We start from the raw sequence: 27,165 nt of genomic DNA on the forward strand, positions 1-27,165 counted from the left end.
TTACAAATTTTGTTTATATTCAGTCCCCTTATGAACATTTATCAGTTAATATATTTTCATGGCAGGGCACCATGGAAAACAAAACAATTGTCACCCAATTAGCAGTTCATCTAGTAATATGCCATGTGACTGTGAATAAAAGTTTGAAACTGGTGATGACAAGGAAAAATAAAATATTTTAAAAGGAAAGTGTTTTTAAGTTAATGGTTAGTAGCTGCTTTTATACCATAGATTAAAGTATAGCCATGGAATCCTCACGATGTCAGTTACTGAGAAAAAAGCTGAATAAAATCTCGGGACTGTAGTTAGGCAGATAGATGTGTGTGGAGTGAATAAGAGGAGAAAAGAGGCTGGGAGTGAAAGGGAGTGTTAGGAGAGGTTACTGACTGCTTTGAGGGAGGCAGCAGGTGTGTGAGATAGGGAGAGGCAGCAGGTGCACAGGATGGGGGTTAACAGAGATTGAGACCAGGAGGGTTGTTGGAATGAAGGATGTGTTGTAAGGATAACTCCCATCTTGAAGTTCAAGAAAGCCGGTAACAAGCCAAAGAATTTAGATGGTACAGGTTGTGAAGCTCAATAACTCATTTTTGAGTGACTGCTATCATACCAATCACTACAATATGTAACAACCAAAATGAACCTACAAGTCAGAATTCTGTTGAAACTGTACAAGTAATTAAAAGAGTTGTCAGATACTTGCCCACCAGCTGGCAGGTGCAAATTCTCAACATTAAATCCAAATGCTCCAGACAAACCCTCAAATTCCTGGCACAAGTCCTGCCCCTCCACTAAGTAAAACAAATTCAGTGCAAAATGAACAATGGTTTCATTGTTTCTTTTCTTTATTCATATTGTGTTATAATCATAAATTCTGCAGCTGCCAGCTGAGCGCACCTTGTCTACTCTTTGGCCAGTGCCACTTCTCTGTGAGCTTCAGATTTGCTATAACCTCTTATTTCTGTAGAGTATGGGGTCATCCACCGATCACTGGACACTCTGTACTTGCTTCCACATGCCAACAAATTAAAACAATTCCAGTTCCTTCCTTTTATTCAGGTGCAGGTTGTTTCTACCCAGAACTCTGAACTGCAGCAACTTAATGAACATTCAGATAAGACTGCATAGGTGTTACGAGTTTAGATTTCATCACCTCTGCAACAAATTTTGTATTGAAGTTGTTAAGTCTTCAACTATGTCTAACTTTCAACAATGAATAGAAAGTGCTTTTTATTTTAAGAACAGTTATATTGCATCTCCAGACACCATTACATGATGTTGAGAAACATTGGGTGTATGTAAAGTTTCAGTTTGTACATTCAAATCTGACAGTATGTGAATGAATGGGTGAAACATTTTACAGTTCTGAGGACTTCTTTTGTTCACTTACTCAATGGCACATCTTGCTATGCGAAGTGGGGACACCTAAATCGTGGAACAAACATAAAGCCCCACAGGTACCCCAACTTCTGACAGTACTGCAAACCTCATCCAACCTGGAAGATGCAAAGAGTCCATCCGTATCATGACTCATGCAAAAAAAAAAAGCCTCCAAATAATTTTCTATTCATAACTATGTAACTAGTAAATGGATTCAACCACTGCGACCATCATTTATTGGCTAGGTAGACATAGGGGTAACATGACTCTAAAGGGGTGATACGTTACACCACAGTACATTAGGCAGTAAGCTGTTAATAATTGAGACAGTTCCCAAAATTTTTCTACTGTCACAACTAGGTCTTGAACCTGTGACCTGTAAGTTTCGTGAGCAAGAGTTCTATCAGCTAAGGTATCTAAGCGTGACCCATGCTCACAGCTGTATTTTCACTAGATTGCTGTACTGTTTGAGCTATCCAAGCACTACTTAAGATCTGCTCTCACAGCTTCACTTCTGCCAGTACTAGCATAGGGAAGGCTGTGAGGGCAGGTTGTGAGTCATGTTTGGATATCTCAGTAGGTAGAGCACTGGGCTGCAAAAGGCAAAAGTCCCATGTTCAAGTCCTGGTTCGCCTCAGATTAACCCGACAGGAAGTTTCAAATCAGCCACACTCTGTTTCCGAGTAAAAATTCATTTTGGATCAAATATATAAGTTGCAGCTTTCACTTAGTTGATTACATTAAATTTACATAACCTTTTGTTTCTTACTGCTGTTCCTATTACACAGTTAGCAATTTAAAAACAAGCAACAAACAATTGTCACAAATAGTTTGAAGTAGCTTTATTTTCTGCATATAACTATAGAAAAGTAACCAATTTTCAGCTACTAGTATTGTGGAACATCTAGTGAAGCCCAAATTATAAAGAGAATGTACGTAAGAAAACCTCTTAAAAATAAAGAGTGCACCTATGATAAATGCAACAGTGTATTAGTGCATTTATAAGGTATACTCTGGTGCCATGTCATCTGTGGGCGGCTGAATGGTCTCTATAAGATATGCAGCGTATTGCTATAGGGGACGCAGCAGTGGAGACTTTCATATTAGAACAAACAAACATACACTTTTATTTGCCACCCAGTTTACAATGTTGTCATCCACAGCAAGCAACTGCTTTGTACATGCTACTTTGCTTTAGAGTGTGTGTAGCTCATTGTTTTCTTATTTTCAAATAAGTGAAGAAATTAATCCTGTTCCATTATTGATGGAATGGATCGGCCATCACTATGATCATTTGTCAGTTCTGCATTTGCAGGAAAACCGAACACACATGTAAAGTTGGCTGCCCTGTGAGTAGGGTGTGGGATTTGGTCCGCCACACTGCTTCTCAATTCTTGGGCAGTCAAATTTCATGTTTGTTTACACTTGTGGTCAACTGCCATGTTACAATGTCCATACTTACAGTGACCAAAAAACAAAACTGATTATGCCGAGGAGAAAATCCTACTGCTTCTCAACAGAATTTTTTCTTTGTTGAAAGCTTAAACACATAATAAAAGCAGAAAACAAGCAAAATTTGTTTCAGAAAAAGAAAACTTATGAAGTTTTTGCAATAATTATTTCACTCAAAATAGGTGCTATATTTTTATTGTATGTGATAATGCATTTGGCAGTCTTTTGTGGCCAATGTCATTAAAATGTAGGCCAATTATTTTTAAATGCTACTGCCTTCATTCTTGGGCTTGTTTTTATTCCATCAGATTCACTTAAACACTTGAAGAGACCATATTACATTTTACACTCCAATTTTCAAAAATATCTTTCCCATCCTTGTTGCCCACTCTTTTTTAACAACTGTTACTCAGTTCATTTAATTTTATAGAATGTTGCGTTTTTAGATAAACCAGTGACATCATGTTGAAGTGTCTTACATCTCCACAATTTATGTAACAGTAATAATGAAATTAATATTAAGATACAGCCTAAAATTCAGTCACCACTTGAAATTATTTTTCCCATGAATTTCAAGTGGTATTGTATCATCCAGTTTCTTTCATCATAATATAACACACGAGTGCTGTATTATGGTATTTTCTATTTTTCATAAAACACTTCATTATGAATTATGGTGGTGGTGGTGGTGGTGGTGGTGGTGGTGGTGGTCATTTTCAGTCTGAAGACTGATATGATGCAACTCTCCAAGCTATTATATTCTGTGAAAACCTTTTCCTCTCCGAATTACTACTGAAACCTACATCCTTTTGAACCCACTAATTCTTTTCAGCCATTGGTCTCCCACTGCAACTTTTACACCCCACAATTCCCTCCAATACTAATTTAATTATAACATGCTGTCTCAGAATGTGTCCTATCAACAAAACCCTTCTTTTAGTGTAAATTTGTGTTACAAATTATTTTTCTCCCCAGTTTTATTCTGTACCTCTTCATTATGTGATCTACCCTGTAATCTTCAGCATTCTTATGTAGCAAAGATTTCAAAAGCTTCTGTTCTCTTCTTGTCTGAACTCTTTATTGTCCACTTTTCACGCCTTTACAAAGCTGCACTCCATACAAATGTCTTCAGAATAGACTATTAACATTTAAATTTATAGTCAATGTTAACAAAGTTCTCTTTTACAGGAAGCCTTTTCTTGCCATCGCTAGCCTGCATTTTATAACCATCATCAGTTATTTTACTGCCCAAATAGCAAAATTCATGTACTACTTTCAGTGTCTCATTTTCTATTCTCATTCTTTTAGCACCTCCTGATTTAATGTGACTACTTTACATTACCCTTGCTTTTGCTTTGCTTTTGTTGATGTTCAACTTATATCCTCCTGCCAGGGCACTGTCTATTCTGTTCAACTGCTCTTCCAAGTCCTTTGCTGTCTCTGACATAGCTACAATGTCTTTTAGAAACCTCAAAAGTTTTTATTTCTTCTACATGAACTTTAATTCCATCTCCAAATATTTTCTTTGGTTTCCTTTACTGTTTGGCTCAGTTTGAATAACCTCAGGCATAGGCTACAACCCTGCCTCACTTCCTTCTCAACAACTGCTTCCCCTTTCATGCTCTTTCTCTTTAATTTCAAAGGGTGTGCATTGTCAAGAGCTTTCTTTAAGTTTACAAATGCTATAAATGTAGGTTTGCATTTGAAACCTACCTTCCAAGAAATGTCATTGGATCAGTGTTGCCTCGTATGTTCTTAAACTTCTCCAGAACCCAAACTATCTTCCCAAAGGTTGGCTTCTACCATATTTTCCATTTTAAACTGATAGTTTGGTAATATTCACACCTGCCATTTGAATTATTACATTTTTCTTGAAGTCTGGTAGTGGAAAAGTTTCATTATGTTTGGCTCTCCCAGTTATATTAGTAATTCTAAGGAAATGTTGTCAACTCCACAGGCCCTGTGTCAACTTTAGGCACACATGTTCTGTCAGATTCCTCTTGCCGCATCATATCTCCCATCTCATCTTCATCTGCTTACTCTTCACTTTCTGTAGTATTGCCTTCTGGTTCATTTCCCCTGTACAGCCCCGCCTTCCACATTTCAGCTGTCTCCAAAGGAATTGCAGGTGGTGGGGTGTTAGCGCAGTGGTGAGGAGCTTTTAGAGGTGCCCCCCCTTTTGAATGAATCAAAAACTATGGTTTCTAGCGAAAATGTTTCCTCATACAGAATTAAACTACATCACATTTCTTACAAAAATTGTGTTATTAATTTTTTTCTGTAGAACTAGTAGTACCTGCATTGGACCAAATGAGAAAATCACCCTTATTTAATAGTGTTTAATGGTATAAAATTAAGGTTTGTTGTTGTGTGAAGTACTTTAAGAACAAATATTAAAATTGTGTACTACATCTAAGTACAGTGCAGCCACATTATGGGATGAATTTTGCTCTGGAGGTGTAACATGTTGGAGATTTGGGGGGGGGGGGGGGGGGGGGGAGATATAGAATTGCAGTGGAAGGTTGTGAATTTCCTTCCTTCATAAGTTCGCAAACTGATAAGTGAACAGGTCATTCCACACTCTGTTTACTCCACTGCGTCTCAAGAAGTAACTGCGAGGCTTTTCACAAAATTATACCAATGCTCACAGTGTGCAGTGTGTAGATGTGCTTGGGGGTGGGGGTTGTTTTCCACAGAGTGCATTAACATTACAAGGAGTAAAGATATGAGTTACTAATAATACTAATTCAAGAAATATATATGGACAAGAGTCTTCATCTGCACACTCTTGCACTTTGCTAGAGGGTAAATTTATCTTAGTCATCCTATACAGCACCTGTAGCATTCTTCTGGGAAAGGCAGCTTCCCCCAAACACAAATGCTGCTTGCTTTTCAGTTTACAGGCGAGCCTTATCTCCCAGCGTTTCCTGTCCAGTTCTCTTATGTGAGTAGGCAAAACATCTTCACTGAGATCATGTTTATATGGGGGAGTTATTTTCAGTTTATTAAATGAGTATTATTTGCTGTTGCTAAGCGAGATTCTATGTAAAATACATTCCAAAGGCACCTTACTGTTGTCTATCATAGACAGCTGATTTTTAAGCTGTGTGATTGTGCAGTAGTCACTTGCTGGTGCATTAATGAATGGCCAGAAACATGCAGAACTTAACTTTATCATTCATTTATCATTCCTTGCACTGTGAAAATTATACCAGACAGTGATAATGGAGACAATGAGATGGACATTGTTGAACTGAACAGTGTGTTACTCTTGGGACAGGCTCTTCAGTATGGTTAATAGCTGACAGCTCCAGCTGTTAATGTTTTTTTTACATAATAGCTCACTTAACAACAGTAAATAGTAAACTGAAACTAACTTCACTATATAAACATGAGTTAAGTTATTTTGTCTACTAACATAAGAGAGCTGGACAGAAAATACTGGGGAGTTAACAGTCTGTCTGTAATCTGAAAAGTGACCAGTGCTCATGATGTGGGAAATTGTTTTTTCCAGAGGAACACTACAGCTGCTGTACAGGATGACTAAGAATCAATTTCACCTCTCGCTCTGTAGAACAAGCAGCAGCAGCAGTAGCAGCAGCTTTATTCATCCATAGATCTCTTTTTACAAGGATATAGGACATGTCAAACTATTTACAAGTTTAGACCAATTTAAAATAAGCCAATTCATATACACATACATTTACAAACTTCTAGTTAGAGACAATCATCAGATTTACTCCTGGTATACAATACTTTTTTTTACAAATAACTTATCAAATAATGTAATGCCACACTGTTAACTCATATCTCACCTTCAGCACTGTACGCAGTATACACACATTGTTTCATAACACCTCACTCCACACACACACACACACACACACACACACACACTGGTGATCTGTGGGCTATTTTCTGAAGGGTAAGTTGTTCTAGAAAAGGGGAAAAAGAAGGAAAAAATCATAGTGTAAAGCTGTTATGTGGAATGATGGATGTTTCATAATTATTATTGCTATTTACTTATATATATATATATATATATATATATATATATATATATATATATATATATATATATATATTTTTTTTTTTTTTTTTTTTTTTTTTTTTTTTACCAAACCCCTACTCTGTTTTATCTAAGTAATCCTTCAATGTATGAAATGTATTGCATAACAGGTACTTTTTAGCTGCCTTTTTAAATAAGTGTATTTTTGCAATTTCTTTTATCTCTTTTGGTAATTTTTTGTACAGTTTTATTCTTTGGTAGAAAATGCTGTTTTGAGTTTTATGTTTATTTTTTCTTGGCAAATGTAAGTTGTGTCTAGCTCTTGTTCCATGGTCATGGATAGAACTCTTTGTGCAGTAATTACCAATGTTATTTTTGATGTGTACAACTGACTGGTAAATGTATTCATACGGAGCAGTTAATGAGCTCGACTACCATTTTTGGTTATGATTCTTATGGCTGTGTTCTGGAGTTTGAAAATTGTGTTCATAATTTGTGCATTTGTTCCCCAAAAAAGAATGCCATAGCTAAGCACTGAGTGTACATATGAATAGTATGTAACTAAAAGACACTACATGTTACGCATTGATGATAGGATTCTAAGGGCATAACATGCTGATGACATTCTGTTTGCAAATACCTTTGTGTGGTCACACCACTTCAACTGAGAATCAGTATTCATTCCTAGAATTTTTGCAATTGTTACACAGTCTGTAGAGGTGCCATCTATGTTTAATTTAACATTGTCATTTTCCCTCTTCAAACTGAAATTCATGGCATTAGTTTTCTTTATGTTCAATGTCACTTTATTGCTTATTGACCAATCGTAAACTTCCTTGAGAGCTTCATTTGCTTTTTGAGAATGGTGACAGCAGGGAAATGGGCCAGTAATTTTCTATATCTTCTACATTACCTTTCTTAAGCAAAGGTTCAACTCTTGCCTCTTTTAACTGCTCTGGAAATGTCCCTGATGTGAAGGATTCATTTATTATATTTGTTAAGGGGTCTTGTATAATCTCTAAGCATTGTTTCAGTACACACATTGGTAATAAATCTAAGTCTGCTGACTTTTTATTTTTTAGTGTTTGAACAGTTTTATTGACTTCATTCTCTGCAGTTGGAAGTAATATCATTGTATTTAGTGCAGCATTATTTACAGGTATTATATTTGTTTTGGGGAATTTTTGCTGTAATTTCTCTGCAATTTTTGAAAAATGCTCATTTACATAGTTTGCTAAGTATTGTGGATCATTTATTACCTTATCCCCCTCCCTTAGCAGTATGTTATTTTGCATTTTTTTACCTCTCCCCATTTTCTTTTTTATAACATCCCAGACTGCTTTGCTTTTATTCTCTGCATTATATATTACTTTCTCATTAAATGACCTTTTTGAAGTAATCAGCATCTTCCTATAGATCTTTTTGCATCTGTGATAGAAATTTAAAAATTCTGGATCATTCCAACTCATTTTCATGGAACTGGGTATTTAAGTGTTTGGGAGAACTTCTTAATAGCTGCTGTTATCCATAAGTTTTTGAGAGATGTTGATACAGACATGCACACTTTTGGAAATGCCATTTCAAAGTTCAATTTAAATAATGTGGAGAATTTAGAGAATTTCTTATTCACATTGGTTTCCTTATACACTTCATCCCAGCTTTGTTTTGCTGGTTCCTTTGAAAAATCTTGTATTTTGATTTCTGATAGATGTCATTTGTAGGCTTGTAGTTCAGGGAATGATTCGATGCCTGATTTTACTGTTGTAATTTGAGAGAGATGGTCTGATAATCCAAGATCTTTTACAGCTACATCACATTTTTCCCTATCCATGTTTGTGGCCACATTGTCAGTAACTGATGCAGTCATTGTAGTAACCCTTATTGCACAATTGATGAATAGGGACATGCCAAAACTTTGAAGGCTATTTATATATTTATGAGGGTGCTGCTGGATTCATTTGTGATATTAGTGTTGATGTTAATGTCCCCACACAGAATTATGTTGACCTTTGTACTTGAGACTGTATCTAGAATTTCTGTTAATTTATTGAAAAAGTGTCCACACTACCACTGGGAGATCTGTACACACATAAAATGATTAATTTCTTGGTGATATCAAGCCCTGTTAAATCAATAGCTGATATTTCAAAGTGTTTGTCTTCACTTGTTGTACTGAGGTCATGTTTCGATTTGAACTGTGTTCCTTTTCTGATATAAATGCATGATCCTTCACCCCTTGAAGTAGTTCTGCAGTAAGAGTTTGCCCTTTCATACGATGATAACACTATGCGTTGAATTTCTGTCTCTCTACACCAGTGCTCAGACACACAAACTACGATGCAGTTCAAAGATTGGAGCTCAACTTCTAATAGTTGTATTTTATTTTTTATTGATTGCATGTTTTGATGGAGGATTGTGAAGTCTGTCAAATGCCCCATGTTATTCTTTCCAATTGTTTGTTTTTCTTTGTGACATCTGGTATGTGTGATATTTGGAGTGTTAAAGTCTGTCTTGTGAGTGATTGTTTCAGTATTTTTTTAAAGTGCTGGATATATTCTTTAGGCAGGTGAACCTGTTGTCTGGATTTATCCTAAGAAAGTCTTGCTTTTTCCTACCCATGACAACAGGTATTTGACCATGTGTGGCCCGAGACCCACCCCCAATACTTTCATGAATCACCTGTACCAATCTTCCCTTCCAGTCCTGCTTAAGTGTAGGCCACGCCTAGTGAAACCACATCTGTTGATAGTCCCAAGGGCACCATAGAAACATGAGCAAAGTTGGCTGCCCTCAGAGCCATCTGTAACCCCACAGTGATTCGCCTCACAGCTCCATCAAGGTGTGGCCGATCATGACGCCCAAACAGATCAACAAAGTGTATGTTAGTGCCATGAGTCAGAGAAGCTATCTTGTGCAGGTCATCACCTATATCATATGCCCCATCCCTGTCCAAATTGTTTCCCGCCCCACCCACTGTTACTACATGGTCCTCTTTTGTAAAGTCCTTACATAAAGACCCTGCATAAAGCCCTGCATTTGGCTTGAAGATAGTGGTGGCCTGGTACACTGCTCCTAAACTTTTCTCTAACTGAGGGCCTACACCTTGCCCATGGCTACTACCTAGCAGCAGCACTTTTTTCTTCCTAACACTTTGTACACTCCTAGGCTTCTTGGCCTCATTCTACCTGAGGCTCTTCTCCACTTAACTCTGTACGTGGTAGATAACTGTTTTTGGTGTTGATGATAAAACTGTCAGAACGTGTTCTCTTTCTTCCTGTCCTCCTGCCAGCTGCCAGTTCTCAACCACCTCCACACCCCCCCCCCCTCCCACCTCCCTTGATCCTTATCAGTTCCTTCCTTTCTTCCTCCAACTGTGCCTGAAGGGCACAGATTTTCCTTTCCTGTTCCCCAGTCAAAATGTTCCTACTGCATACTCTGCAGTTCCAGGAGAGGGCCTCTTCTGTTCTCCCAACATTCTCCCCACTCCACCCCTCACCCCCACCCCCACCCCCAACCTCACCCACACCCTCACCCCCTATGAAAATATTTCCTACAAGATTGGCAACAAATCCCTTTGCTCAGTATCTTATAACAGCTCCCACATTTCTCACTCGTGGTCAGTTTCGAAAGAATAATTAAATTTAAAGAATGTCTTAAATTTTCTAAGGACGCACAGTACATTGCCAGTAATTCATGAGGCACACTATGGAGGCTCAGTATAACATAGTGAAACACCCAGCAATTTCTCCCTGTGACATAATGGGATGGATAGTGGGGAATCATCTGCTCACTCTTCTGTTGGAAGACCTATGAATGAGGAAAGTGCACATCTACAATCTGGCAACCTACCTTCTTTCACACTTTTCCAACCCCCCTCCCCTTTCCACTCTGTTACACCTCCAGAAGACTCTTCTTCCTTTAATACAACTGTGCTGCAATTAGATGTGGTACACAAATTTCGTATTTGTCCTTAACTCACTTCATTTAACAACAAACATAAATTTTGTAACATTAAGACATTATTTTTAATAAACTGCAATTTTTCCATCACCTGCTACAACGGAACTGCTAGTCTTAGAAAAAAGAGGAATAGGACCTTTTTGTTGGAAGTTTAATGTAGTTTCAATTTTGTTCTGGGAAATGTTTTCAGTAGAAGCCACAGTTCTCAAATTATTAAAGAAAAATGTAAAAAAAAAATTATCGTTAAAACCCCCACTACACCCCCCACACCAACCTACTCACACCCACCTCTTGGACTTTGTATGTTGTTCGTGGGACTCCCTCCTACCATTGTACAAAAATTAATGACTACACAATTTTTCCCCTATTTGACCTTTTTTTTTCCTTTTACCCATTTCATCCTCCTCTTCCTTTACTATTTCGACCCTCAAAGTTACCCATTCATTTTCAGCTGTATTCCTTTCCCCCGTCTGAGTCAACCATTGCCTAATGCTCCCTCTGAAATTCTCAACTATCTCTGGTTCTTCAACGTACCCAAGTCCCACCTTGTAGCAACTTCTTCAGTTTTAACTATAGTTCACAACTACTAAATTGTGGTCAGAGTCCAATTCTGCCCCCTGAAAAGTCTTATATTTTAAAATACAGTTGAGAATCTGTGTCTTACCATTATATAATCAATCTGAAACCTTCCAGTGTCTCCAGGTTCCTTCCATCTATACAGCATTATTTCATGATTCTTAATGCGGCTATCAGTGATGATTTCATATTGTTCTGTGTAAAATTCTGCCAGGTGTTTTCCTGTTTCATATCTTTCCCCCCAATCTGTATTCTCCTACTATTTTTCCTTCTCTTGCATTTCCTACTATCGAATTCCATTCCACCATCACAGCTAAATTTTCTTCTCCCTTAACTAGCTTAATAATTTCTGTTACCTCATCACACATTCTGTCAATAGTGTCATCATGTGTGCTGCTAGTTGGCATATAAACTTGTACCACAGTGTAGGGGCTTCATGTCTACAATAATATGTTCACGATTCGTTTTACAGTAGCGTACCCACATTTATATTTTCTTTTTCTTTATTAGACCCACTTCTGCACTACCCCTATTTGAGCTATGTGTATGTTAATACCATCTTTTGGAACTGTAATAGTAGACGACATCTGTATCACTTTATTTTGAACCATTGTCAGTAGTCATGTAGCAGTAAGGTTTTCCTTACAGTTCTGTTTGCTAAGATCGCGGACAATTCTCATGCTTTAATTTACTTCTATAACCAGTATTAAATTATTATCATTAATCATGGCTTTTTGTTTGTAACTTCATTCTTAACATTCTTCTACACCTATGTGATTGTCTTTTGTTTTGTCTTTGTTTTGGTGGTTGTGGGAGTGTCTGCTATTGTTTTCTCTCTCTCTCTCTCTCTCTCTCTCTCTCTCTCTCTCTCTCTCTCTCTGTGTGTGTGTGTGTGTGTGTGTGTGTGTGTGTGTGTGTGTGTGTGTGCGCGTGCGTGCACGCGCGTGCGCCTGGCGTGGGAGGGGGGGGGTGCTTAATTGTGTATTTCTTATTTTGTGCGTGTGTGTGTGTGTGTGTGTGTGTGTGTGTGTGTGTGTGTGTGTGTGTGTGAGAGAGAGAGAGAGAGAGAGAGAGAGAGAGAGAGAGAGAGAGAGAGCGAGAGCGAGCGAGGGGGGAGTGGGGGGGGGGGAGGTAGCTAGTATGTCCTAACTTCCGTGTGTAAGTTGTTATTCACTGTGGTAAGGTGGTGGATGTTCTAGGATGTGTACATTGCCAATTTTTTTTTCTTTTTGTGCTTATTTTGTAGTGTATAAAGGCGTTGCTAAATATCTACAATATGTGTAATAGTTTAAGTAATGTTTGGTTGCTAATGTTTGTGTGTTTTATTTTTATAATTCCCTTTTGGATGTGGAAGTTTTCTTGTAGGGTTAGGAGATGTTTCTTGTCATTGAATATGGCTATTTTCCTGTCTGTTTTTATTGTGGTAGGCTGGAGATTTTCTTTTCGGACATGTCATGCACATGTTGAATGATGAGTACCATATTTCCATGCTCTTTCACACTCTTTGTGCCTTATTCCAAATGTTGTGCTGATCTGAATAAGTATATAGCATCACCTATTCCACTAAGACAGTAAATTCAACTTCAGTGTAACAGTTTCGATGCTCTATACTTAATAGAGACCAGCAGAACATTTGAAGTAAGGTATAAAAAATGTAAGAGAACATGGAAATGTGGCATGTGCCATTCAACATTTACAGAACATCTCTGACAAGAAAACTGCCAGCCAACACAATAGAAACAGACATGAAAATAGATTCCGTTGCAAAAAAATCCCATTAGCTTACAAGAAAACTTCCAAATCCAAAAGGCATTAACTCTTCGATGGAGTCATAAATTATTTTCTGTTCTTCATTGCTATTTGGCATTGGTAAATATATTTGTTTATTATTATGTCAACTGGGCTAACTTTTGGTTTAAATCCTTAAATTTTTTGCTCACTTGTCTGCTTACTACGCACAGTCCGTCATTTCATAGCTCTCTAGTTCATAATTCTGCCTTCTGTAGTAAAGATAGGAACTGGGATTGCTATGTTTGGATGTGAACTGAGTTGGTGACCCTTCGCTCGCAGTTCCAGGTGGTGCTGGCTTTACTCGTGGAGCTTGAGTTCATCACCAGTAGACACCACTGTAGGGATCCGGATGTGGGGATCCAAGGGACATCCAGCACATCCCATCGGTTACTGCCTGCATTGCGGTTGACCCCTCACTTGTGGTTGAGTGGGAGGTCATTTCCAGTTGCGGCAGACAGCGAAAGACTTTCCAAGGGGCTAGTCAAAAGGCATCCTCCGTTTGTCTGACAAACAAGTTTTAGGCAGTGTCTGTGGCCCTTAAAGATCCTGAACCAGATGCAGTCATTTGTCCTGTTTCAGAGGAAGCTTCTCAGTCTACAAGATCTGGACAGTCAAAGAGGGTAGGCTTACTGGTATTTGGAGCTCCAATGTTAGGCACGTAATAGGGTCTCTTAGGGATATCTCTGCCAAGGAGAGGAAGAAGTCCAGCTAGCACTCTGTGTGCGTACTAGGAGAGTCATCCCAGATGTGGAACAAGTGCTTCTGTATGCTATAAAAAGCAGAGGGTGCAGCCAGCCAATTGCAAGTGGGTGGCTCATGTTGGTTCTCATAATATCTGTCACTTTGGACCAGAAAAGATTCTCTGTTATTTTAAGCACCTATCTGAAGTGGAAACGAGTGCCAGTCATGCTTGCAAGATTAAGGCGGATCTCACTGTCTATAGCATCGACAACAGAACCGGCTTTGGACCTTTGGAACACAGCCAAACAGAGGATCTGAATCAGAGGCTCAGACAGTTCTGTAGCCCTGTAGGCTGCAGATTCCTTGATTTGCACCATAGAGTGATGGTGTTTCAAGTTCCGTTTAATATATCAGGAGTTCGTTACACTCAGGAAACTGGTAGTGGGTGACTTTTTAGGTTAGAGGGTCTTGGGAAAGTACAGGAGGGGCTTGAGTTTCAAATGGTGCAGGAAAAACACAGGATGAGGGTAGATCTAGCAATAATTGCTATTGTAGTTTTAAATTGTCATAGCTGTGTTGGGAAATAACTAGTGCTCCAAGAGCTAATACAAAACACTGAAGCTCTAATCGTTGCCGAGATTGAAAGCTGACTGAAGCTGGAGATAAGTTCAACCAAAATTTTTCCGAAGAAGCTAATGGTGTTCAGGAAGAATAAATTACATACAGGTGGTAGTGGAGAGTTTATGATGTAGTGAAATAAAGTAGTTTCTACGAGTTAGTAGTGGTAGAGGTTATTCCTTTTACAGAACATTCATGGACATAGCAAACACTGTTGTACAACCAACTGAATCTCTGGTGCTGGCAGTGTAAATTCCAGAGAGTCTGATGATGCTCTTGTAATACTATAGAACAAAACTAGTCAGTAAATCATACTTGTTGTGACTTGTGGCAGTCCTGAAAAACTTAGGTACCCCACTCATACAATGATAGTTGGTGGTGAATACCATCTACCCCAGATATGTCGGCAAATGTTCGTGTTTAAAGTCCATGATACACAAAATGCCATCAAAAAATTGTGGACCTCTTAGCAACAAATAATCTTGAACAAACGAGAGCATCATGGTGGGTGCAGGGATTAGTGACCACAAAGTTGTTGCAGTGAGACTGAATACTGTGACATCCAAATACACCAAAAATTAACGCAAAATATATCTGCTTAAAAAAGTAAGTAAAAATAGGCTTGACGTCTTGCTAAGAAACAGTGTCCACTCCTTCCAGACAAACTGTATAAGCATAGACCAGATGTGGCTTAAATCAAGGAAGTAATGTTGATGGCAACTGAGATATACATATATCAAATAAATTGCTAAGAGATGGTATTGTACCTTCATAGTACACAGAACATGTCAGGAGTCTGTGACAGCAGCAACAAAAACAGTATGCAAAATTTAAAAGAACACAAAATGTCGATGATTGGCCATGTTATATTGGAGTTTAAAACTATGTGTGGACTTGAATGTGAGATGCTTTTAATAGTTCCCACAATTAAACTCTGTCTCAAAATGTGGCAGGAAATCCCAGTCTGGTCATATGTAATTTACACTGTCGGCAAGACACAGTAAGCACCTTCATTACCTGATAGCAGTGTTACAGATGACAGTGCCACTAAAGTGAGGTTTTGGAAATTGCTACATCAAGGAAGATGAAGTAAATTTTCCAGATTTTGAATCTGGAACAGCTGATAATAAGAGCAGCTTAGAAGTAGATACCCTTGGGGGTATTGAAGCACCTTAAAGCACTTAATAAAAGCAAGTCCTCCAGTCCAGATTGTATACCAGTTAGGTTCCTTTCAGAGTATGCTGATACAGTAGCTCTGTATTTAGCAATCATATACAACTCCTTGCTCAACAAAAGATCTGTACCTAGGGAATGGAATGGAAACCTATACAGATCACAACAATACTCAAGAAAGGAAATAGGAGTAGTCTGCTGAAGTATAGACCCATATCATTGACATAGATTTGCAATAGGATTTTGGACACACACTGTGTTCGAACATTGACATACACTGCGTTCGAACATTAAGAATTACCTCAAATAAAACAATCTGTTAACACATAGCACAGATTCAGAAAATATCATTCTTGCAAAACACAACTAGCCCTTTATTCATACGAAGTAATGAGTGCAATTCACAGGGGATCTCAAATTGATTCCATATTTCTTTATTTCCAGGAGGCTTTTGATGCGATACAATACCTTGCAATCGATCAGATTTCATAAATACGGAGTATCATCTCAGTTGTTCAACCGTGTTCAGGACTTCCTGTGAAAAAGGTTACAATTCATAGTAATTGGTGGAAAGTCATCAAGTAAAATAAAAGTGATGTCTATGTAAACAATGTAGGAGACATCTGAGCAGCCCTCTTAGATTGTCTGCAGATGATGCTGTCATCAGTAGTGTAGTAAAGTCATCAGGAGATCAAAACCATTTGCAAAAGGATTTACACAAGATATGTGTATGGTATGAAAAATGTCAATTGTCTCTTAATAATGAGAAGTGAGAGATCATCGATATGAGTACGAAAAGGAATCCTTTAAATTTCGGTTCCATGATGAATCACACAAATCTTGGTTGCATGATAAATAATTAGGGATTACAATTATGAATTACTTAAATTTGAACAATGACATAGACAATTGTGTTGGGAAAATGAACCAAAGGCTGCATTTTAATGGCAGAACATTTAGAAAATGCTACAGGTCTACTAAAAAGACTGCATACACCATGCTTGTCTAGCCTCTTCTGGAGTGCTGCTACGTATTATGGGACCCAAATCATGTAGGATTGACAGATTGCATTAAAAGAATACAAATAAGGGCAACTTGTTTTAAATTTTCATAAAATAGGGAAAAGTGTCTCATGGGTATGATACACAAGTTAAGGCTTTTTCGTTGCAGTGAAATCTTTTCATGAAATTTCAATCTCCGTCTCTCTGCTTAGAAGGCGAAAATATTTTGTTGGTGCCCACCTACAAAGTGAAAAATCAGAGGAATCAGAGCTTGCACTGGAAAGATTAAATTGTTCATTTTACTAACATTGTGTTAGAGAGTGGAACGGTGGAGAAAAAGGCTGAAGGTGGCTCAGTGGACCATCTGCCAGGCACGTAATTGTGAATTGCAGAGTAGTCATGTGAATATAAATATCAATGCCAAGGTTTGCATTACAACTTAGTCTTTCTGGGCAGCTGTATGGCAGGTTCAAAAGACTTGCTGAAAGGAAGCATGGATAAAGAGCAGTAAAAAGGGGAATGATGACTTGCTTAACATTAAAATTGAGAATGATGCAGTAGTGGAAGAAATGAAAGAATTGTCCTACCTAAGAATCAGGCTTACACAGGTGGCTGAAACACTGCAGGTATCAGAAATAGAGTGGCACAGGCAATGAAAACTTTGAATAAAATCTTTTTGGTTTTCAAAGCACATCATTTTGAACACAATACTTCAGCTTTCATGGAGAAGAAATAAAAATGAGGATATAATATGAACATCAACAAAAGCAAAATGAGGATAATGGAATGTAGTTGAATTAAATCGGGGTGATGCTGTGGGAATTAGATTAGGAAACGAGATGCTTAAAGTAGTAAATGAGTTTTGCCATTTGGGGAGCAAAATAACTCATGAAGGTCAAAGTAGAGAGGATATGAAATGTAGACTGGCAATGGCAAGGAAAACGTTTCTGAAGAAGATAAATTTGTTAACATTGAGTATAGATTTAAGTGTCAGGAAGTCGTTTCTGAAAGTATGTGTGTGGAGTGTAGCTGTGTATGGAAGTGAAACATGGACAATAAATAGTTTAGACAAGAAGAGAATAGAAGCTTTCGGAATGTGATGCTACAGAAGAATGATGAAGATTAGATGAGTAGATCACATAACTAATGAGGAGGTATTGAATAGAATTGGGGAGAAGAGAAATTTGTGGCACAGCTTGACTAGAAGAAGGGATCAGTTGGTAGGCCATATTCTGAGGCATCAAGGGATCACCAATTTAGTATTGGAGGGCAGCGTGGAGGGTAAAAATCGTAGAGGGAGACCAAGATCTGAATACACTAAACAGATTCAGAAGGATGTAGGTTGCATTAGGTACTGGGAGATGAAGAAGCTTACACAGGATAGAGTAGCATGTAAACTGCATCAAACCAGTCTCTGGACTGAAGACCGCAACAACAACAATAACAACTACTTCAGCTTTCATCAGATGTCTTTCCCATCCCTATCATGAGTAAAGCTACTAATTTCCAGGTTCAGCATGGTGCTCCGCATGCATAGATAGTTCAGCAACATCTGAAACCTTCCAGAGGAGAGCTGAAATAATGCATGTGCGGGAAGAGTAGGTTGGCAACTTTCTGGCAGCTTCAGCACACTGGAGAGCTGAATAACATCAGGTGGTGCAAGATGCCAGTACTACATCTGAAATGGCTGATCTTGGTTTACAATGTATGCATTATTTCAGATTTCCTCTGGCACTTTGTAGGTGCTGCTGTCTGACCTATATAAATGGAAAACCATGCCAACCCTGGCTGTCCGTAGTTCTGATCCTGATGAAGATGATGTAGGATACAGCTGTCTAAAGCTCAGGTTCTGTTCAAATTGATGCCACTTGCAAACCTAGATTATTAAATTTTTTATATTTTGAAAGATCATGGTTGTAATAGTTGGGTAGACATAGAAGATTAACAAAACTATCCTCACTCCGGATACACAAGCTGCTGCATTACCAACCAATAAGGAGTCCTCATTGTCACTTGGTTGCAGATTATAGGCAACATAGATAGATTCCAAACAAAAAAATGATGATAGGGAGAAAAATAAGAGCAAATCTAAAAGTCAGTATGGCAATGAAACTTACATGGCAAAGTACTAGAAATAAAAAAAATACATTTAATCCAATCAATTGAATAAAAAAAATGAACTCTTTTGATTAGATTTAGAAATGAAAAACTAAGAATGAAAAAAATTCACTATATTTGACGAGATTTGGCTCTACACCCTTCTACATGTCAGGATTGTATGCTAACCATTGAACTATGCCACAACACTTGGCTAAATGGGTATATTTATAACTGTGGTGAACCAGTCGCAACGATGAATTGCAGCTTTCAAAAATTTGGCTTCACGCAATTTCGTACAAAGCTTATCTAATGTAAGCCGATCTCTAGGATTATGATAATTGTATATGTGACACTGAATCACGCCTTGGAAGTCTCCAGTAGTGTTTAGTTAGTGCTGCCTATGAAATCTGTGTATTTCTTTGGCATCATTGTGTGTGTGTGTGTGTGTGTGTGTGTGTGTGTGTGGGTGGGTGGGTGGGTGGGTGGATGGATGGATGGTTTTTGATGTAGATATCATGTGTGGTGAAATTTGAAATAAAAGTGCCAGATCCATTATTCGGGATCCAAACACATCAAGAAAGCCAGACAAGAAATTGGAAGTGAACTGACCAATTTTAGTGGCAGTTTAGCAACAGTGAACAGCTTGGGCTTGATGTTGGTTGGAGGAACTCAACTCCAACGTGTGAGGTGTGAACCATCAAGTAATTTTAATTGTACTATAGTCAAAATGGCTGTATGAATGCTTGACAGTGACTGTCATATAGATACTTGAATAAGAAAACAGCTAAGTAATCTGTCATCATCATCCTGGACAGTTTCCAGCCTCTGGCCGGGTCTGTATGGAACATAGGCATCTCCATTGTCTTCTATCTTGCCACCATCTCTCCGCCTTCACCTTGGTCCAGTCTTCTCCTTTCTTCTGGACGCATTCATCTACTCCTTTCAGCCATCTGTCTCTCGGTCGTGCTGTTGGTCTCTTTCCTCCCAGTTTCACCTTGTGTATTCTCCTGGGTATCCTTTTCTCCTCCATTTTCTTAACGTGTCCATACCAGCTAAGTAATCTGTACAGAATATTTTTATGATTATAATCATTGTTGTCATTATATGTGCAAGTAGCCCTTTACTTTTTGTACAGTGGTCTCTCTTATTAATGTGATTGTCATAGTAAATGAAGTCAGATGAAGACTGTGTAGGAAATCAGGAAATTGATAGCAGCAAAATCATCACTGTATTGTGAGACAAAACCTTGAATTTATGCCTCTCCTCATCCCCCTCCCAAATTCAGATGGTAAGTGGTTGCTGCTGTCATGTTTTGCATATATATGTTTAAAATGGCTACTTTGTTTTTGACATTATAAACTCTTAATACCTCTACAATGGTCACAAAAATGCAAGTGGTTTTTATTCGATGCCAAAACAACAATCTTAGTTTGACACATGCTGAGAATGTCATGTACATTGTAGAATTCCAGGATTCATTAGAGAAATTTATTTTCTGTATAATGTACCATACTAATTTACAAGACTTGTATTAATGTACTTTGTGAAAGAAGGCTTATGTTGCACTATTTAGATGCACTAAAAAAATAGAAATTCTTGATTTCCAGGAAAGCAAAAGATGAAATGTTGGAGCTATGTAAGCAAATGGTGAATTATATCAAATACTCTGAATTCAAGAAGTTGGAGATGTAAGTAATATTTTGCTAAATTATATTATTTCGTCCTGTTAAGTGTTCATTTCAGTTGGGGTTTTTGGTCTAATAATGAGACTATCTAGCAATCAGTTATAATGTTTTTTGTATTTAGTCAACTAAAGCAGTTAAATGCGTCTCTCAAAAATTCTTGAAAAAATTTACTTTGACGTTGAAAGTTTAATTCATTACATTTAAGACATTTTTACCTACAGGCCATGTGGCACAGTTGATAGCGTTTGATTGAGATTTGAACCAACAATCCATTGATTATCCCGTTACCAATCTGCACATCCTCAGAAAACTTCAGACTTGATTTTCTCAAGAACTTTTGAGAGTTTCATTGAACTGCTTTGGCTGTCCGATATTTCAGTTCTGAGATTCATATACTACAAACATAAAAATTTACAAAAATCCATTTGCCAAGTGGTCTCCATGCACGTTCGTTAGTTTATGGCCACAACTGATCAATGAAATTTATTAATTATTTGTTGCAGTAGAATATCACTATGCATTTTGGACTGGTTTCCATTTTTCCAGCAAAATTAAAAACTTGTTGGCATCAGTGTTAAACATAAAATGCCAGTGTAAAATTATTGTAAACCATTGTGCAGACTTGTGTGTTTCATGTTGATGACTACATTTTGAAACCATGCAGCCACATTGCCTGTGAAAAGCAAATTCATATGTGTAGGATACCTGATATTAAGTGAAAGGATGGACCTGTAAGCTGCACATCATGGCTTTAATATCATTTTTTTCATTAGTACTGCATTTTGTCACTGCTGAAGTGAAATACAAAAAAGTACAGAATTACTTATGTGTGCATTTGGTTTTATCATCTATGCAACATATAGAAGATCGTCCTTCCCACAGTGCTTGTATGATTGCAGAATGAAGTAATAAGTTGATTAAGACATAATGATATTTTGTAATGTAGAACGTTAATGCCAAATAGATTGAAAATAAAACACATTGTGCTCTTACAGGTAATATCAAAATAATTGATAAGTCTATCAAGAAGTGTGTTTAGTCAGTGACTAGGACATACTGAACTGCACATCATTAAACAGAAAATAAGTGTAACTGGTGACTGTCAGTGGGCAGAAAGTGTATGAAATGTAAGGAAAGAGAACATATGTTGTTTCATGAAAAATTTGCTTTCAGTATCCTTGCAAGCAGTGACTTAGAAATGGTCGCGGTTCTACTGCCACCAGACAGCAACATAATTATGGAGATCATAGGTAATATTTGTAGGTCATGGTGATCAGCCATGACATCTCATGCTAGTAGGGACTGCTTCAATTGACGTCAGTGGGTGGAACCTCTGTCCCTCTACACCCCATAAAGTTAGCAGCACAATGAAGCGTAGGCAGTTGCTGTGTATTTGCTGGAATCCTCTGTGAATGATTATTAAAAGTTCTGACAATACCCCCGTGCTATTACTTTGCTTTAATTGCTTTCAGATTGTTATTTGCATTTTTACATCTACATCCGTACTCTGCAACCCTCTATGAAATGCACTGCAGAGGGTTCACCCATATTGTACCAGGTATTAGGGCTTCTTCCCATTCCATTCTGTATGAAGCATGGGAAGAATGACTGCTTGAATACCCCTGTGTATTCTGTAAATAATATAATCATGTCTTCACAATACTTACAGGAGCAATATCTAGGGGCTTGTAGTACATTTCTTAAGTCATCTTTTATAGTCCTGGGAACTTTGCAGGTAGGCTTTCTGGGAATAGTTTGCATCTGTCATGAAATATTTGCTAGTTCTGTTTCTTCTGGATGTCTGACACACTCACCTATGGGTCAAATAAATCCAGGACCATTTCTGCTGCCCTTCTGTGTAAATGTTTAATATCCCCTGTTATTTCTGTTTGGTATGGGTCCCACACTCTTGAGCTATATTCTAGGACAGGTCGTACAAGTGACTTGTAAGTAGTCTACTTTGTAGACAGATTGCATTTCTGTAGTATTCTACCAATAAACCAAAGTCTGCCACCTGCTTTACCTATGACTGACTTATGTGATTGTCTCATTTCGTATCTCTACAAAGTCTTACACCCAGGTATTTGCATGAGTTTATCAGTTTCAACTGTAATCATTAATACTGCAGTCATAGCATATTACATTTCTTTTTCATTTTGTGAAGTGCAAAATTTTATGTTTCTGAACATTTAAATCAAGTTGCTAATCTTGGAACCACATTGAAGTCTTATCTAGATCTGACCGAGTATTTGTGCAATTTTTTTAACAGTACTTCATTATAGATAACTGCAGCGTCTGCAAAAAGTCTGAGGTTACTATATTCATTCTGTTAGTCAGCATCACAACTAATTGGCAAAAATTATACTTTTTCTTAACAATACCCAGTGCATTTTCGTCAGACATTTCGTATGGTGTCAGTGGTGTTGGCTGCAGTTACACTGCCCTTGCTAAATTTAACCTCAGCAACTGTTACTTATCTTACAAGCTCAATGACTTTGTCTGAATTACACTATAATTCAGGCTGCTTATGGGAAACCAACTGGGTGGCGTCTTCAATAATGCCTGCATTTTGACAGGTGAAGGTGCAAAAGGAATGAAATATCGGTAGTAGTCAAAGATGCCACCCAGCTGCATTCTCTTAAGATTTCTGAACATTTTATATGCCAGAGGAAATTCCAATATCACATGACACAATAGTTTCATGTAATAAAAATAAAAAATAAATTGGAAACGGATTGTTTATATATGTGTGTTATGAGCTGTCAAGAATACAAGATGAGCGTAAAATTAAGTACCGTATGAGAGTGCTGATTGGGGGATTGGGCGAGTGAAATTGTTGACAGTGAATTCAAGCAAGATTTAATATCTACATAAGATTTAGTATTATCTGCCTAATATATCTTAGAATTATATTTTTAACCAAGAGTTCATATTCAGTTCAAGCATTTGTGCATTAAAATGTTCTCTTTGTTTCACTCACTTGATTTTCAATGATTCTATCTACATTTACATTTATACTCTGCAAGCCACCCAACGGTGTGTGTCGGAGGGCACTTTACGTGCCACTGTCATTACCTCCCTATCCTGTTCCAGTCGCGTATGGTTCGCGAGAAGAACGAGTGTCGGAAAGCCTCCCTGCATGCTCAAATTTCTCTAATTTTACATTCATGATCTCCTCGGGAGGTATAAGTAGGGGGAAGCAATATATTCGATACCTCATCCAGAAATGCACCCTCTCGAAACCTGGACAGCAAGCTACACCGCAATGCAGAGCACCTCTCTTGCACAGTCTGCCACTTGAGTTTGCTAAACATCTCCGTAACGCTATCACGTTTACCAAATAACCCCGTGACGAAACGCGCCGCTCTTCTTTGGATTTTCTCTATCTCCTCCGTCAACCCGACCTGATACGAATCCCACACTGATGAGCAATACTCAAGTATAGGTCGAACGAGTGTTTTGTAAGCCACCTCCTTTGTTGATGGACTACATTTTCTAAGGACTCTCCCAATGAATCACAACCTGGTACCCGCCTTACCAACAATTAATTTTATATGATCATTCCACTTCAAATCGTTCCGCACGCGTACTCCCAGATATTTTACAGAAGTAACTGCTACCAGTGTTTGTTCTGCTATCATATAATCATACAATAATAGATCCTTCTTTCTATGTATTCACAATACATTACATTTGTTTATGTTAAGGGTCAGTTGCCACTCCCTGCACCAAGTGCCTATCTGCTGCAGATCTTCCTGCATTTCACTGCAATTTTCTAATGCTGCAACTTCTCTGTATACTACAGCATCATCCGCTAAAAGCCGCATGGAACTTCCGACACTATCTACTAGGTCATTTATATATATTGTGAAAAGCAAAGGTCCCATAACACTCCCCTGTGGCATGCCAGAGGTTACTTTAACGTCTGTAAACGTCTCTCCATTGAGAACAACATGCTGTGTTCTGTTTGCTAAAAACTCTTCAATCCAGCCACACAGCTGGTCTGATATTCCGTAGGCTCTTACTTTGTTTATCAGACGACAGTGTGGAACTGTATTGAACGCTTTCCGGAAGTCAAGGAAAATAGCATCTACCTGGGAGCCTGTATCTAATATTTTCTGGGTTTCATGAACAAATAAAGCGAGTTGGGTCTCACACGATCGCTGTTTCCGGAATCCATGTTGATTCCTACAGAGTAGATTCTGGGTTTCCAGAAAAGACATGATACACGAGCAAAAAACATGTTCTAAAATTCTACAACATATCGACATCAGAGATATAGGCCTATAGTTTTGCGTATCTGCTCGACGACCCTTCTTGAAGACTGGGACTACCTGTGGTCTTTTCCAATCCTTTGGAACCTTCCGTTCCTCTAGAGACTTGCGGTACATGGCTGTTAGAAGGGGGGCAAGTTCTTTCGCGTACTCTGTGTAGAATCAAATTGGTATCCCGTCAGGTCCAGTGAACTTTCCTCTGTTGAGTGATTCCAGTTGCTTTTCTATTCCTTGGACACTTATTTCGATGTCAGCCATTTTTTCGTTTGTGCGAGGATTTAGAGAAGGAACTGCAGTGTGGTCTTCCGCTGTGAAACAGCTTTGGAAAAAGGTGTTTAGTATTTCAGCTTTACGTGTGTCATCCTCTGTTTCAATGCCATCATCATCCCGGAGTGTCTGGATATGCTGTTTCGAGCCACTTAATGATTTAACGTAAGACGAGAACTTCCTTGGAGTGTCTGTCAAGTCTGTACATAGAATTTTACTTTCGAATTTAGTTTCTTTCCATTATAACTTTGCTTTTCATTCCCTTTTATTTAAATATTTGTGGTTTTTTTTTTTCTTTTCTTCCCTTTATAGCATTACTCATTTCTTGCAAATAATTTTTTTATCTTTAAAAATTATTAATACTTTATTTATTATAGTAAAATATTGCACCACTTTAGTTGTCTTTCAAGTACCCGTTACCTCACTTAATAAAAAATTTAGTGACAAACAAAAGTGTTTTCAAAAACTCAAACCTTAAGTTCACTGATTTTAATGAATAGGTCCATATTAAAATATAGCAAGAGTCATTATTCTATCTCATCTAGTCGTTTATCATTCTTATGTGAATCATTATTTATTACAGTTATAAGGCAAAATTTTTAGAAACAAAGGAACTGATAGAAATAGTGAACAAAAGTAGATGTTTGAAAACAGGTGACAATCAGAATGGTGTGGAAAGTTTGAGAAAGCTGGACCAAAACCTTACATCAGTTCAAGAATGTGAAAATAAGCTGAAGGTCAGTAACAAAATATTGTTATAAAGATGTGTATCATATTCAATGCTACAAACAGAAAAATAGGTAGTTGCTTCATTACAGTGATTTTTCTGCTCTCTAAATTACTGGTGATTCTGAATTGCTTTTTATTTTGTGTGGAAGCAGGTGTGACAAATACGAAACATTATTAGTATTTCAAGTACCTAATTCTAAGCACCCAAAAATGGTAATAAATGTAAAAGCTCTACAACTTTTATCCATAATGGGTGTGGGATACTGTAACTGTGACGAATAAAGTTTTTAGAAATAACTGCATTTATTAGTATTTCAGGTACATAATTCTAAGCACCCAAAACTGGCAATAAATGTAAAAGCTCTAAAACTTTTATCCATTATGGGTGTGGAACACTGCAACTGTGATGAATAAAGTTTTTGAAATAACTGCAACCAATCACATTTTATGATAGTCCAAGTTTTATTATATCGTGGCTGGTTTCAGGTGTCCTAGCTAATAACTCTAAGTAATGGCTTCAGATTGGTCGTATGATTTAAGTAATTTCTACAAAATAACCTCCAAAATACTACATTTATTCACAAAAAATTATGTACCACAATGAATGAATCACTAGGCATAATAAAAATTGAACCATCAACAAAGGTGAGTGTTTGCAGTTATTTGTGAAAACCTTTAAAAGCTATCACGTGAGGAAATGGAAAATTGTAGAGTTTACACTAATTTGTGGATTTCTCTCTGGTAATAAGCAGATAACTCGGAAATAATAGCGTCACACTGTTAATTTTTTTAAGTAAAACAACTGGTGTAGCATGGCTGTGCAAAAGTGACGACGTCAGTGGCTAATGTAACATTACGATTTGTAATTCCTTTATTGTTTTCTTTTATTTATGGTTTTTGGAAGGAGCTTGTGCAAAATATGAAGACACACTAATATGAACCAAAATTTCCTCCTAAAATTTATTATTGTAGTTGTGGCTTTTACATTGAAAGTCTTTTTACAACTTATTTTTGTTTCAATGCCTTCTAAATAGCTGCACATAATTTTAATTGTGTGCCACATTTATCTTGTTATGGGGACAGGAACAGTGATATTGATTTCAGCTCTAAATGCCTGACCAGACAGAATGAGGTCTGGTGGCATGGCTCAGGCCATGGCAGATGCCTGTGGCGTGCAGCAGCATGGTATGCCAAAAGCAGCAGGCTTTGTGGAGAGAGGGTAGAGCAACTAGGTGCAGTCAGTAGATTAGAAATAGAGCAGCTGACTGCAGTGACTGCTGTTACTGTGTCAGCTGTCACACTATGAAAACAGCTGGATTTTCATTACCAGCTTGCATTTGTAGCACTGTATGAGGGATGTTCCTCCTGTCACTGCTGCCTCAGCAGTCAATATGAAAATCACAGCAGTTAAATGGGCCAGCAGGCACATCCACAAGCTGCAATGGCAGATCTGTAGTCTGAGACAAGTGGAT

At 37.8% G+C, this 27,165-nt stretch overlaps 1 protein-coding gene across 5 annotated transcripts in view; it reads left to right on the forward strand.

Annotated features, from left to right (window-relative positions):
- The window catches only part of LOC124609238, a 330,778-nt gene that overhangs the window by 227,688 nt on the left and 75,925 nt on the right, over positions 1 to 27,165 (forward strand). For all 5 annotated transcript variants that reach the window (XM_047140056.1, XM_047140059.1, XM_047140060.1 and 2 more), the window contains exons 23-24: positions 20,346 to 20,426; positions 25,548 to 25,701. In XM_047140056.1, coding sequence (XP_046996012.1) covers positions 20,346 to 20,426; positions 25,548 to 25,701 — 235 coding nt within the window. The remainder of the gene's footprint in view (positions 1 to 20,345; positions 20,427 to 25,547; positions 25,702 to 27,165) is intronic.

This window comes from Schistocerca americana, chromosome 1 (genome assembly GCF_021461395.2).
Source record: "Schistocerca americana isolate TAMUIC-IGC-003095 chromosome 1, iqSchAmer2.1, whole genome shotgun sequence".
In the NCBI taxonomy this organism is placed as follows: Eukaryota; Metazoa; Arthropoda; class Insecta; order Orthoptera; family Acrididae; genus Schistocerca; species Schistocerca americana.